Source organism: Schistocerca serialis, chromosome 7, assembly GCF_023864345.2.
Source record: "Schistocerca serialis cubense isolate TAMUIC-IGC-003099 chromosome 7, iqSchSeri2.2, whole genome shotgun sequence".
Lineage (NCBI taxonomy): Eukaryota > Metazoa > Arthropoda > Insecta > Orthoptera > Acrididae > Schistocerca > Schistocerca serialis.
In genome coordinates, this window is record NC_064644.1 from 344,939,282 (window position 1) to 344,953,702 (window position 14,421).

At 43.2% G+C, this 14,421-nt stretch overlaps 1 protein-coding gene across 1 annotated transcript in view; it reads left to right on the forward strand.

Moving 5' to 3' along the window:
• Window positions 1–14,421, forward strand: part of LOC126413073 (uncharacterized) — a 524,918-nt gene that overhangs the window by 93,321 nt on the left and 417,176 nt on the right. Inside the window, exon 2 of the mRNA XM_050082969.1 lies at window positions 5,716–6,108. Within this exon, the coding sequence (XP_049938926.1) occupies window positions 5,716–6,108 (393 nt within the window). The remainder of the gene's footprint in view (window positions 1–5,715; window positions 6,109–14,421) is intronic.

Here is a 14,421-nt window from a genome sequence, read left to right on the forward strand (position 1 = left end):
AAGATAGTACAAGCCATGAACAAAGCTTACAGTTTACCTCAAAATGTTTTACGCTGTTTTATTGCACAATAAGTAACCATTTAGGGTATCAGTTTTTTATACGTGTGCAACGAATATCTCTTGCGCATATCTATTCTACTGTAATTCAGGTATTGGTTACCTACATTTATATTCATGTTTGGGTCAAAGATGATGGTCAGACGACTGAAACTGCTTGTATAAACAAAGTATTTTACCAGCAGCTCATGGCGGTAATATGACATTTTTCAAATAATCTCTGTCCCTTCCCCTTAAAGACCCTATGATTTCCGGAAAGGGACCATCAATTCCCACAAGAACAATCCCTTCTGATATTGCACCGTTTAGTCGCAATAATAGTTCACGATTTCCTTGTGGTAAAAGAAGAACCGTCACGATTCGCTGAGGCCACAGTACTTTAATCTCAGAGCGGGAAAAAGTGTAAAAAAATCAAAGTAGAAATGATAGCCTCCTCAAGAAATGGGATTTTCTCAAATGTCATTGGTGCAGTTCAACACAACAGGCAGTCACGGAATTACGTATTCACCATTCGAGTTGCCATGATTGCACAATAATGTATCAAGCAGGGAGGAGGGGAGATAAGACTCACCTTGGCTCAATCCTAGGCCCTTAAATATCAGTTGTGTCTGGCAGTTTGTTTGGGGAAGTTTCCCACATTCATCTTATTGAATGCTCGCCTGCAAATTTACCCAAATAACTTTAAAAATGTTGCTTTCCAAATTTTTGTATGAATTTTCAACAATGCCAGTCAGCTTTAAAAAACAGAAGGCTTGAAAATAATGCAATAAAATCCATTTACATAATCAGATATATGAAATTCTGTAGTCAAACAGGATTCTAACTGGTGTCAGTTGAATAAGTGTTTTTAAAGTTCATTTCTTGTGCCTTCACTTTGAGAAGTATTAATCAGTGGCATTTTTTCTGGACATTTTTGTTAATAATCAACAGTTTTTTCTGAAGTACTCTGATATTAGAAAAGGAATTTTAAAATTTGACCCCTTCAAACATAAGTTTCTGCGGTCACCCATGATAACGTCGTCAACGTGCTAAAGAAAAGATGATTGATCGGGGTTGGCTACTTAGCAAGAGTGTCAGGGAATAGGCTACGTAAAACAGCATTCTCTAACGTGAAAGATGGAACAAGAGGAACAGGAAGACCCAGAATTAGACGGAGAAGCAAAACCGGGATAACAGCTGGGATGAACGTGTATTTAGAATGGTCAGGCAATGCACTCGACAGAAAGAAGAGGAAGTCTTACAGAACTGGACTGTGGTCGATAATTCTCTTGCCACATTAAAGGAGAAATAAGTAATCCATAAACAATATTAGGGTTAATTGAAAATAATCTAATTTAAATAAAACGTGGAAGTCATTTTATAGATTTGCCGTCGTGTCTAACTGCTACGTAAAAATTGAGGTATGTAACTTCGTAATACAGCCTCTGTTGATACATATTGCATCGTAATATATCACTGATATACTTCAATATGTGCATTATAAATTGCTTATATAACATTAGAACTACTTAAAGTTTCTAATTACGCTTGTAATGCTTCCTGATACCAGCAGATACAGATGCCTACTTCCAGAGCAGACGCAGCTGAATTGCTCCAGTTAACCAAGTCGTCCATCACTGCTTTCCTGGAGCATCTACTTTATCTAATGATATCTAATACATGATTTCTAATAACATAATAATAATCATAAAATATCTATCTGATTTTCCATTTTCTTAATCCCAATTAGAAATGTAGCACTGCAGTGGTACATTGTTTTCGTATCCTGATTGTTAACTCAGAATATTTTGATCAAGTGTCACACGTCTGAGTGCCACATCATGGAATCAGCACAAGAAACTTGTAACCTGCGAACTACCCTGTACTGGCTCTTCGCTCTCCAAATATCCTATGCCTTGCTGTGATACTACATAAAATTATTTTTCAGGCGACTAACGACTTTCAGAACAAAAGATTGATATAACAGTTTGTTTGCTGGGGCATACGTGGAGTGTCAGGCCAGAGAGGGACACACTGCTTACCCACATCCCTTTAGGGCCTCAAGAGATTTCTGTCAACCGTCCAAACTGATTAGTAAATTATCGTACTTTACGTCTTCTTTACGGTTTACAGCTGGTTTATCGATAACTACTTTACTAGGACACGACTATACTCTTTTATCTGTTATTTTCGTCCTATACATACCCACCGAATCGTTCAATGTTGTCGTATGAGTGGTCTGTCGTCTCGTGTTGTCTCTCCACGTTTCCTTGATCTTAGACTCTAGTTCTACTCCTTCTTGTCTGTCTCTGTCTTATTTCCTCTCGCCTTTAGTCCTGCGACGTTCTTTGGTTTTCATCTCAAGAATTTCCAAGTCTCCCTGACACAATGTTAACTTGTGCAATGGCACCATAAGACTTACTTCTTTCAGCACATCACACAGTGTCCATTTCCTGACTCAGTCACGTATGATTTAGCCTCTTAACAAGCACTTTAGAACGAAAAAAAAATTTCGCTATTTCGCTACCTGAAAGAAAAACATTGAAGCACCTAGAAGAGAAGGACGAAACGAAATGAATATTCCCGGGCTGAGAGGGTATGTATGTTATTTCAGTGAGTATAAAATCAGGTCGAACTTACCAAGACCTTGGCAGTACGAGTCCCCTTATCATTGTGACGTTAGATCCCCTCTAGCCTGGACCCACGCATTGATTCGGTTGGGAGGGTTTCATGAAGCCGCTCTATCCTCTACTGAGGCAAGCTGGCCCTCAACAGTTGTAACTCGTAGTTTTTTTTTTCACTTCCTGCCTACTTGTACCGACCCACAGCCTGCTTGCTTACTGTGGATCATTTATTGCCTCTTGGCAGCTATGAGCGGTGTATGGGACTCGAGTGGATCAGAGTAGCAGCTCAACCCGGCGCCCACATCTGGTCACACACCGTTGCCCGTGTCCCGCCACGTGGAGGTGCGCATAATGTTCATTTTTGTATTTTGTTGTTTGCTCGATATCCTGAATATCGCACACTGGGACAACAGGCTGGCCATGGTAATATCTCCAAATCACGCAGACAGTTAGTAAAGAGGCATACCATGTGTGGGTCAGCATTGTCCTGTTGAAAAATGACATCACGATACTGTCACATGAGGGTTAACACATAAGCAAGCTAATGTCCATGACGTACGGTACTCCGTCACATTCCCTCAATCACTACCAGCCGTGAATTGAATTCACATTCAATGACTACCCACACCATTACGCAACTTCTCTGCGCCTCTCCAAAATATAGGAACAATGGGAGCTCATCCTGGTCGTCCGTCGTAGTCCAGAAACACGATTCATCACTAAGCACAATGAGACGCCATTTATCAACGGTCCATACTTGCCAGTCATGGCGGCATTCTAAAAAGTAGCCGTTTCTGTATCTGTTTTGACGTTAACAGCAGTATGCGCATGGAACGTTAATTCCCTGGTCTGGGTGCTTCTAACCGACCAACGGTGTGATATGACACAATGTTGCAGGGAGTCCATTACTTGTTCTCAGATGGCAGACGCATATATGAAGGATCTACAGTGTGCTTGGTACACACACGGCCATCTTCTCTTGTGCTGGTCTGACAGAAGCTTCGCAAGAGGTATACCTGCCCTCACATTCTCACGCATGCCAACATCGGGCCACAGTGGCATCCAGACTCCCTACAAATCGAATATCATACGATTCAACCAATCGGCACTAATGGGGACCCACAATGATGCCCATTTCAATCACTGTCAGACGCTAATAACGATGTTTCACACGAGTACGTGGCATCACTGTGTCCTTCACTGTGATCATTCTACATCTAGCGGTGTTCACGCGCTTCATGTACCCTAACAGGCTTGGTAACGACACTAATCATGAACAACGCTGACGTACTCAGGGGTAATTTCTATCTATCATAGAGAAATGCAACTGTTATCATTTACATACACACCAATGGTGTGCACGTATACGACTCGGGTGGGCAACCGGTGGTCCACGGGTCGACTCCTGCGCGCGATTGGTTTCAACCCCTCCCGCGAGAGAAATCCTTGGGACAGAGAATGAGGCGCTCGTTATGTACTCTGGATGGAAGCATTTAAGACAGTTCCGCTGACGCACGGCACGTCTCTGGTTTGTTTACTGTCCACATACGCATGACAATTTCACCACCGCTGGATTTGAACACAAAGAGAAACACGTTTCCAGTATGAGCGCGAGGTTACGGTCCATATGCGTATGGAGACTGCTGGAAATACTTCACTACCTCGCAGGGCTGCGGGGAGAAGAATTTTAGCCTGTGGATCGCTGGATCAGTGCTGACGACATACACATTATTTTCTGTACTGCTTACTGCCTACGTTAGTGCTACACATTCATAGATCGCAAACATGGCAGCATAGATTTCTGTTGTTGGTTGACTTGTAAAGTTCTGCGCTGGTTGCTTCTTAATTTCGTGCGAGTGTTCCCGTGCATCTCTACTGGGTTTATTTGCAAAATGTCTGACACTACGAAGAGAAAAGTACATTCTAAATGTCGCCAATTCGAGGAGAAATGTACGGAGAATTATTTCTTTGCCATGTGGAAAGACAAGTACGTTTGCTGGTGGTGTACGGGATCACCATCTGTTGTGATGGAATATATTATGAAAAGCCACTTTCCTACACAACACGTTTTTCAAAAAACTTACAGGACAACTGAGGAAAGATCAAATTAAAATATTACTCTCCAATTCGGATAATAAACTGTAGCGTATGCCACGCAATCGTTACGAATTTGGGACGATTTTTGTTTGCAATTAAAAAGTACGAGTGCCATAAAGCAGTGTTTATACTACCGATCAGCAGCGGCGTTGCTAGGAAGGCACTCCTATCGACTCTTCACAAGGTTCATAGCTGTATCCATTTAAGATGCAGTCGAATTTCACTTTGTTCTCAGTAGTTCTTGATTTCTGGATTAATATAAAATGACTGTACTCTCAAAAACGCGTGTTTTCAGGCATAATTTGTTGGTGTGATGTCTCGGGAAAGGAGTGCCATTCATACAGTTACGTTAACACACAAATATTAACATCAGACGTTATAATTTCGATTTTAAACACCAGGAGCGCTGCTGTCATGCCACATGACGAGGTAGCCAGGCCTGCTGGCCACCGAAAGTCGCCAATGCCTGGTGTACGAAGTTACATTTATATCACATCAGATCTTCTGGGTGCTTCCATTTTTTGGTAATGTAATGGCGTGTGACGAGGGCCTTCCGTCGGGTAGACCGCTCGCCTGGTGCAAGTCTTTCGATTTGACGCCACTTCGGCGACTTGCGCGTCGATGGGGATGAAATGATGATGATTAGGACAACACAACACCCAGCCCGGAGAACATCTCCGACCCAGCCGGGAATCGAACCCGGGGCCTTAGGATTGACAGACTGTCCGCTGACCACTCAGCTACCGGGGGCGGACCATTTTTTGGTGAGGCGGCGAATATATAAAAAATGTCCCTGTGTAACGTATGTTTCCAAAACCAATAAAAGAAAGTGCTTCACTTGCATACATGCGGAGCAAGTTTCGAATAGCTGTCCACATTCCGAGGTTCCCTCGATCCATTCCCCACAGCTGCGCTCCGTGTCGACTCGAGACTGAAACGGCGGCCTCTCTGTCCACAGGGAAGGGCCGGCTGTACCCGGCGTACAGCCTGAGCGGCTCGGAAGGCGAGCCGGGCGCGGCGTCGGTGGCGGCGCCGGACTACCGCTCGCTGCGGCACCCCGCCCACCACCACCGCGAGCGCGACCGCGACCGCGACCTCCACCACCACCAGCTGTACGGGCACGCCGTCCAGCCGCAGTACCAGCACCAGCTGCAGCACCTGCACCACCAGCAGCAGCAACAGCAGCAGTACGCGCAGATACAGGCCGGCGGCGGCGCGGCGGCCGGTGGCGGCGGGGGCGGTGGGGGCGGCGGACTCTCGGACACGCCCACCTCCGAGAATGCGTCCGACGCTACGCTGACCGACTCCGAGCTCGCCCTCGCGCGCGACTCCACGCTTCTCGTCCACAACGGTCAGTCCCGCTGCGCCGCTAGCCCCTGGCTGCTTATACTTAACTGCAGTACACGGCAGCAAGGTACCGATCACTGTACCAGGTTATCAAAAAGTCAGTACAAATTTGAAAACTGAGTAAATCACGGAATAATGTAGATAGAGAGGGACAAATTGACACACATGCTTGGAATGACATGGGGCTTTATTAGAACAAAAAAAAATAGAAAAGTTCAAAAATGTCCGACAGATGGCGCTTCATCTGATCAGAATAGCAACAATTAGCATAACAAAGTAAGACAAAAGAAAAATGATGTTCTTTACAGAAAATCCTCAATATGTCCACCATCATTCCTCAACAATAGCTGTAGTCGAGGAATAATGTTCTGAACAGCTCTGTAAAGCATGTCGGGAGTTATGGTGAGGCATTGGCGTCGGATGTTGTCTTTCAGCATCCCTAGAGATGTCGGTCGGTCACGATACACTTGCGACTTCAGGTAACATCAAAGCCAATAACGGCACGGACTGAGGTCTGGGGACCTGGGAGGCCAAGCATGACGAAAGTGGTGGCTGAGCACACGATTATCACCAAATGACGCGCACAAGAGATCTTTCACGTGTCTAGCAATATGGGGTGGAGCGCCATCCTGCATAAACATCGTACGTTCCAGCAGGTGTTTATCAGCCAGGCTGGGGACGATGCGATTCTGTAACATATCGGCGTACCTCTCACCCGTCATGGTAGCAGTTACTGACGTTTTGCTGTCCAGCGCCATCTGTCGGACATTTTGTAAACTTTTTTTTGTTCTAATAAAACCCCTTGTCATTCCAAGGATGTGTGTCAATTTTTACCTCTCTATCTACCTTATTCCGTGGTTTATTAAGTTCTCAAATTTATACTGACTTTTTGATCACCCTGTATATTTCTGAATTGCCTAACTTTGTTACGATAAATCGAGAGATTCCTTCCTGTTGAGCATTGCAGCCTACATAAATTGAAGAAAAGTCACGTGATTTCATCGAAAACAAGCATGTGTACGTGCATTCTGGCTTCTTATTGTAAAGTAACCAATATCTGCAGATAAGAGCGCATCTTACTTCGTTTTCAGTTTTGCTATTTCACATACGTGAACTGAATGAACCTGCTCTGCAGTAAGGAGCGAGCGGCAGGTTCCCACGCCGGCTAGCAGAGGCAGATGACCATCTGGCGCTTTTGGAGCAAGTGGGATGAGGTGCTGATAATGAAATCGCTTGTGACGTCAGCAAAGAGATGCGTAGGGAAAGCACATTTACTCTGGCACGAATCAAGTAATTGTTATTAATAATTATTAGCTAACGAAAGTTGCCTTTTGCTACTAAGACTTTAGGAGGAGTCTACAGGTCATAAATACCATCTTTCAGTAATTTTACTACGCCAGGAAACGATGATATTAATAAATAAATAACTTCGGCAGAACCGACAATGTGATGTACAGGGGCTGCTCCTATCGACAGTGAAAATAAAAAACTCCTCGTTGGTCCAGTAGTTGTACTCTTGGCACTATCGCAAACGGCGCTATCGAAGTGCGAGAGTGAACAGTACTGGTCGTTAGGAAAAGAGAGCACTCCTATGCAGTCTCCATGCCATTGTGGAGAGTGACAAGAAAGCTCCCTAATAAAAACGTGGAAAATTTTTAACAATCGAGGCTGAAAAGGACGTCGCTGAGAAGTTTTATATCGCTTTGAACCCCAACTAAGAAAAAGTAATCTTTTTCGTTCATTATTTACTGTTATACAGTTCATGAAGAGCAGTCGGTAATTTTTCATGGGGAAATTTGGATGGATGAATATTCTGATCCCATTTTTGTGTAGGTAGTTTAAAGCTTGTCTGTTTGTGCAAAGCTACAATCATTATATCGTCTTCGAGAAAGGACTAATTATAATAAAATGGTACAGAAAGAACAAGAATGGACCCGTAATCGAGGCATATGAAAGCACAGAGTAAATTCGGGTAGCAGATGAGCACTGAGTCATAAGCTCTTTTACATTTTATTTTCCGCGGTTCCCTGAACCGATTAAGGCTTCGACGGGACTTGAAGCCCCTCCCTTTGCTTCCTATCGTCACATCTTTCTATGCAGATATAGCATTCTGTTTTCTGCTTTTCACCTAAGAAACAAGGAAATTATGAAGTAAGTATTCTATAAAGAACTTCTCTAAAAATATTTAAAAAGTCGAAAATCTTTGATAAGTAGTAGTTGTACCCAGCTGATAACGTTTCTATACTTAGAAGTTAGTAGCGCGCTTCGGAATATGTAAATAACTACATAGGAAGCAAATGGGACTCTGTACTTCTCTTAATGGCAATTGATAACTCGTGAAATATCACCTCTATATCCAGACAATGATAGAATAACCCTGCGGAAAATGCACGTAACCCATGGTGGTGTCTTCATAAACATTTCAACATTTTTTATCTCTTTTAAGGAAACATTTCACTGAAAACTTTAAAAAGTGCTTAGTGCGGTAATATAACTTTCAACAGATCTCAGATGCCGTTAAAATGTTGTACCATTCGTTGAAGGCAGAGAAACACACAAGAGCTGCTTTCAAGTATTATGAAAATATTACAGTAACCAGGAGCGTCTACAGAAGTCTGCAAATTAGCGCAGTAAGAAACAACTCTGTAGAGTTACTACTTTTTAGTCTGTATGATAAAGACACTCTTTACAGCTGTCGCTGGGTGTAAACTTTGAAAGCAAAACTTCTCAAGTTTATGACACTCTGTGAGTTTTGAGGACACACGATAGTTCCAGACTTTAGTTCCGCCGTTGGTGGAAGAAATATAAAGCACAGGGTAGGGTGGGAGACGGTAAGATAGAGACAGTAGAACGAGCCATAATCTCGTTGTTAACCGACTTTGGATAACGTGCAAGGGATTTAAGTAGCTCATTACCGTTTTATTGGACAGTAAAAGTATTCCACCGTGCCCTACCGTCATTTCATGTCTCTGTACTGGTAACAGGGCAAGTTAATAAGAGCTCACCTGTGCCAGCAGACACAAATGGCTTGAATTCACCTCCTACATCAGAGATTTTATTATCAAGTAAGACGTTACGTAGTTGTATGAATGGCATAGTGGGCCTCGGTTATTTTTCAATTTAATAATTCCGATTTCATGTCACTATTCACAAAGAGGAGAAGTCCGCGAATATCTAAGAATGTCAGTCACTATATGTGGCAAACCAGATCAATGCAAGGAAACTTACAGATAAGTCGAGTAAGAATTAGTTCAGATGATAGGTAGTAGTCACGGGAGGTGGGTAGGCTAATAGTTACAGGAAAAAGTAATAGCATAGTACCAGTTTACACATTTCGGGAGACTGAGTATTTGTTTTGGCAGGCAAAAACAAGATTAGGCAAAGTATGTAAGACTTCAACAAAGAATATCAGGTGTTGATGGTTGACGGAGAAGGAAACAGCGTGGCTAAAAACGAAAAGTACAGTATTATGGATGACACTGCAGTACCACTAAAATTTTTGTCGTTTATGGCAAACGAGGTAACAGGAATCTCACTAAAACTGAGGTTGAGAGGTTTGTAGGAACCACCAGCTATTGCAGTCGCTCAGTAAAGAGAATAAAGAACGATAGGGGCAAACATAGCTGTACGTGCTTCCCATTAGAAAGATGGAGAATAGGGAGAATCGATTGTTATTTTTAGACAATAGTGCCGAACAGGTTGGCAAGGGACTGATACATAATTCTTTATTTAACATTGTCCGTATCGTAGTGTGATAAAATTTTATAATCTTTTATCGTTTATCGAATCAAAGTCGAGTGTGAATTCTGGTAACAGACTCTTTAAACCTGTACTAAATTAATATTATGTAAATTCTATTTCTTTATACATAAGACACGTTTATAGCAGCAGAATAACATCGCTGATTTCTTGCTGATTCCACAGGTAGCATACAATCCTTTGGAAATTATATTTTGAGATTCATGTAAAACATGCATATTTAGAATGTTGAAACCAGTTTTCATCACTCCACATGTTTCAACATTGTATTGTGTATTTATAACAGCTAATGACTGTAATACGATGATAGGTTTTATGGGAGACCTCATTTGACAACTTTGAAAACTGCAAGTATTATCAGAAGAAGTTGTGATGCAATACTGAAATTGAATGAAACGTCTGTTTTCAAAAGTAATATTCATTCAACTAACACTAAAAAGCAGAAAAATCATGTTTTACACACACAACTGTTCCTCAAACGTACCAGGTGTACTAATATTAATAAAATATTAATCCTGACAGCAAATTCTCTGCATCTTCCGAAATATTACATACTCGCAAAATGTAGGACCAGTTTCGGAATCAGCAAGAAAAAATTGCTTTGAGATGAGAACTTTTGCACTTCATTTCACAGTCGTTTCAAATGTCGTAAAACTTACATTTATTTTATTTTGCTACGATGGGAAAACGAGCTGTGGAGGAAATAGTGCACTCAAACATGGTTTCTGCCACATTAATGCACATTATGACTAATTTAATATGCTAAAGAAAAGCTGCCTTACATTAAAACTAGTACAAATTAAAATAGTGCGAAGCATCAGCCTAGTCATTCTAATACGAAGTGCATATTTATGTTTCGCTTTTGTGACCTCACACCTCTTAAACCGCTGGGGAAAGGCATGTTTATGTGTTGTCTTTTGAGAGGTGCCAGTAGGAAGTTCAGAGAGAGTTGATGTTGAGGTAGGTTGGTGAGACAAACAGTACTTGTATTTTTGGGAATGCCTTCTAAAAGTAGGTTGGGAACAGCGCAAAAACGTGACCAATGTCTGTTGATATTGTAAACTCTGGTTGTGAACTATGTTGACATAATAAACGTCGTAGAATGGATACATGGCTCGGACCTGTTAATATTTACCCAGCACTGGTGAACTCTGAGACCAAACTCGCGGAATGAACTACACACAGTTTAATTCATTATGTAGTTGATGAAATCCAAAAGATGAATTTGCGGCGTCAGTTGAATGGTGGCTCAGACTTTAATTTGTTGTTGCCCTCACTGCAGTAGTAAGCAACACTGTATGCTACACTGCATTTTTAACACTTTTTTGTTTTATGAGATTGCTCTCTGGTAGCATGTGATCAACGTTGTTTCCCTTTGATTGATCCTTTCTTTATGCGATAATTCCCTTTTTGATGCTCTAATTCAAATCGTTCCCACTTTGCAGCGAGCATGTCTGAGTTACAGCTTCCATAGGTGCTGTTATGCGATGTCTCAGTTCATACACTGTCATTGGAAGCAGAGGCACAGAAATGAAATGAAATGATCGTATGGCATTGTTGGCCGGAAGGCCTCATGCGGGGAAGTTCGGCCGCCGTATTGCAAGTTCTTTTTAGTTGACGCCACTTCGGCGACTTTGCGCGCCAGTGATGATGAAATGATGATGAAGAACACACAACACCCAGTCATCACGAGGCAGAGAAAATCCCTGATCCCGCCGGGAATCGAACCCGGGACCCAGGGCGCGGGAAGCGAGAACACTACCGCAAGACCACGAGCTGCGGACAGAGGCACAGAAAAAGTCTTTTATAAGCCCCCACAAGAAATAATCACATGGAGTCAGGTACGGTGGCCTCGGAGACCAGTAATGTAAGGCTGAATCATTTGGTCCAGTGCGACCTATACATTGTTTAGAATCCTCTGATTTAAAAATTTTCGGGCATTTCCAGATGCCAGTGTGGCGGTACACCATCGTGTTTGTAAATGAAGTCATTAGAATCAGTCTCCAAAGTGGGTAAACAAAGTTCTCAAGCATATCGAGATATGTGCTTCCTGTAACAGCGTTCTCGGCAAAGAAAAATGGACCATACACCTTTTCCCGCGAAATTGCACAAAACACATTAAATTTTTGAGAGTCCCTCTCATGTTGTACAACTTTACGCGGTTGCTCTGTACCCCATATTCTCAAATTATGACGGTTCACCTTTCCATTTAAATGGAACGCTGCCTCGTCGCTAAACACTAAGCGTGGAATAAAACTGTGATCCTCCATCTTGCCAAGAACTAAATTACAGAACTCCATACGTTGTTGTTTGTCAACTTCAAGAAAAGCTTGCAGTAGCTGAATTTTGTATGTTTTCACGTGTAAACGTCGACACAACACATACCAGACGGACATCGGTGACATGGCGAATAGATATCTGCGGACACTTTGTGAGACTATGGTGGATGCGTTCGACGTCTGTGTCAGACATTCGGGGACGACCCTACGATTTGCCTTTACACAAACTGCCTGTTTCTCGGAATTGTTCATGTCATCGTCTAATGCTCGGTGCTGTAGGAGGATCCACACCATATGTAGTACGAAAGTCACGCTGAACAGTTATTAACGACCCGCACTACGCAAAAAGTAGAACATAAAACCCTTTCTATTGTCTCGACACCATTTTTACAAGCACTGAAGTGGGCACACACTGCTGCTACCTAGCAGTAGCCATGTAAAACTCAAGAGTTTGCTCTTTCCAACAGGACGTTGTTTACACAAATATCTCAATAACATAAAAGTTATGATTTTCTAAAATCGGATGATTATTTTTGATACAACTTGTATATTGCGAATAGAGTTAGCAAAATAGAAGTAATAAAATATATTGATTGTGGGATACAGGGGATACAGATGCAGGTGTAGATTAACGACAGAGACGTGTAATTACACGATGGTTCCTGACAACTGTAGCTCGTGAACGACGCCTGCGGCAGAACTCCTAGGCTGCCAGCCACAAGTAGCGGCGGAGCGGCCCCGGAGGTCGGGCGCAGCTGAGCCTCGGACGCGGGGGGGCCGTCGTCTTCCCTGGGGACCGCGATCTGCCGGCGATTCCATTTAGCCGCCAGCCGACCGGCCAATCGAGAACTCGTCCTAAGAACATAAGCTCATTATGGAGCCGGCGCGACCTAAGCCGCGCGGCCGGCCGGCGTTTCGTTTTCATTTCGCGTCTCGCCGCTGCCCCTGCCGCCACCGCCTCCGCTACCCGCGACACGTTTTACTTCGTTCGCCGCGGAGCTGCGCTGACAGGCGCTTAGCCGGACCGCCGTCTTGGCTGTCGCCGCCGGCCAACCAGCACTTTCAATAAACTGTCCGGCTTGTCCGGACGCTGGCTCTGGGGAATTTCTGCGCTGTAGCTCGCCTCACCCCCCAAACCTCCGTCACCCGCATCCCAATAATCAGCCTCTCACTTTTCTTTTCGGATATGTGCTCACTCCATACTGTCCCTAACAACCTACATAACAACATATTAAACATTGTAAATGAATTTAATTTACACCGAAATCCAATTGCGCGCCTTTCACTAACAGCGATCAAAAATACAGCTCGTAAATGGTACGCAGCTACACTACTGGCCATTAAAATTGCTACACCAAGAAGAAATGCAGATGATAAACGGGTATTCATTGCGCAAATATATTATACTAGAACTAACATGTGATTACATTTTCACGCATTTTGGGTGCATAGATCCTGAGAAATCAGTACCCAGAAAAACCACCTCTGGCCGTAATAACGGCCTTGATACCCCTGGGCATTGAGTCAAACATAGCTTGGATGGCTAACAGTCATTGGATCTCGACCGACGCTAGGAGCAATGTCGCGATACGATAAACCGCAATGACGATAGGCTACAATACGACCTTTATCAAAGTCGGAAACCTGGTGGTACGCATTTCTCCTCCTTACACGAGGTATCACAACAACGTTTCACCAGGCAACGCCGGTCAACTGCTGTTAGTGTATGAGAAATCGGTTGAAAGCTTTCCTCATGTCAGCACGTTGTAGGTGTCGCCACCGGCGCCAACCTTGTGCGTGAATGCTCTGGAAAGCTAATCATTAGCATACCACAGCATCTGCTTCCTGTCGGTTAAATTTCGCGTCTGTAGCACGTCATCTTCGTGGTGCAGCAATTTTAATGGCCAGTAGTGTATAAAATCACTGTGATGTTCCCTTGTCTGTCTTACCACGGATAACACGTCGCTCTCTCAATTTGTACTGGAATATCGGGACACATAAAGCAACTAGTTCTGTTTTTTAGCGTTAGAACAAGACACTGCAGTTCTAACAGTTCTACCAACCTGGCGTCTTCATGCGATTTCGTTGTTCCAGCACGGAACAGGCACTTACATTTACAGGTACATGGCTGCTCTGCAAATCACACTTGCTTGGCAAAGGGTAGGCCTTTATCTCATTTTTTGTGGAGCTGTATGGGATATCAGGGACACAGGTCGTAGTTTATGCAGGGTGTACCGTGTGTAAGTGCGGATATTTTCATGTGTGGTACCTTAGTATGT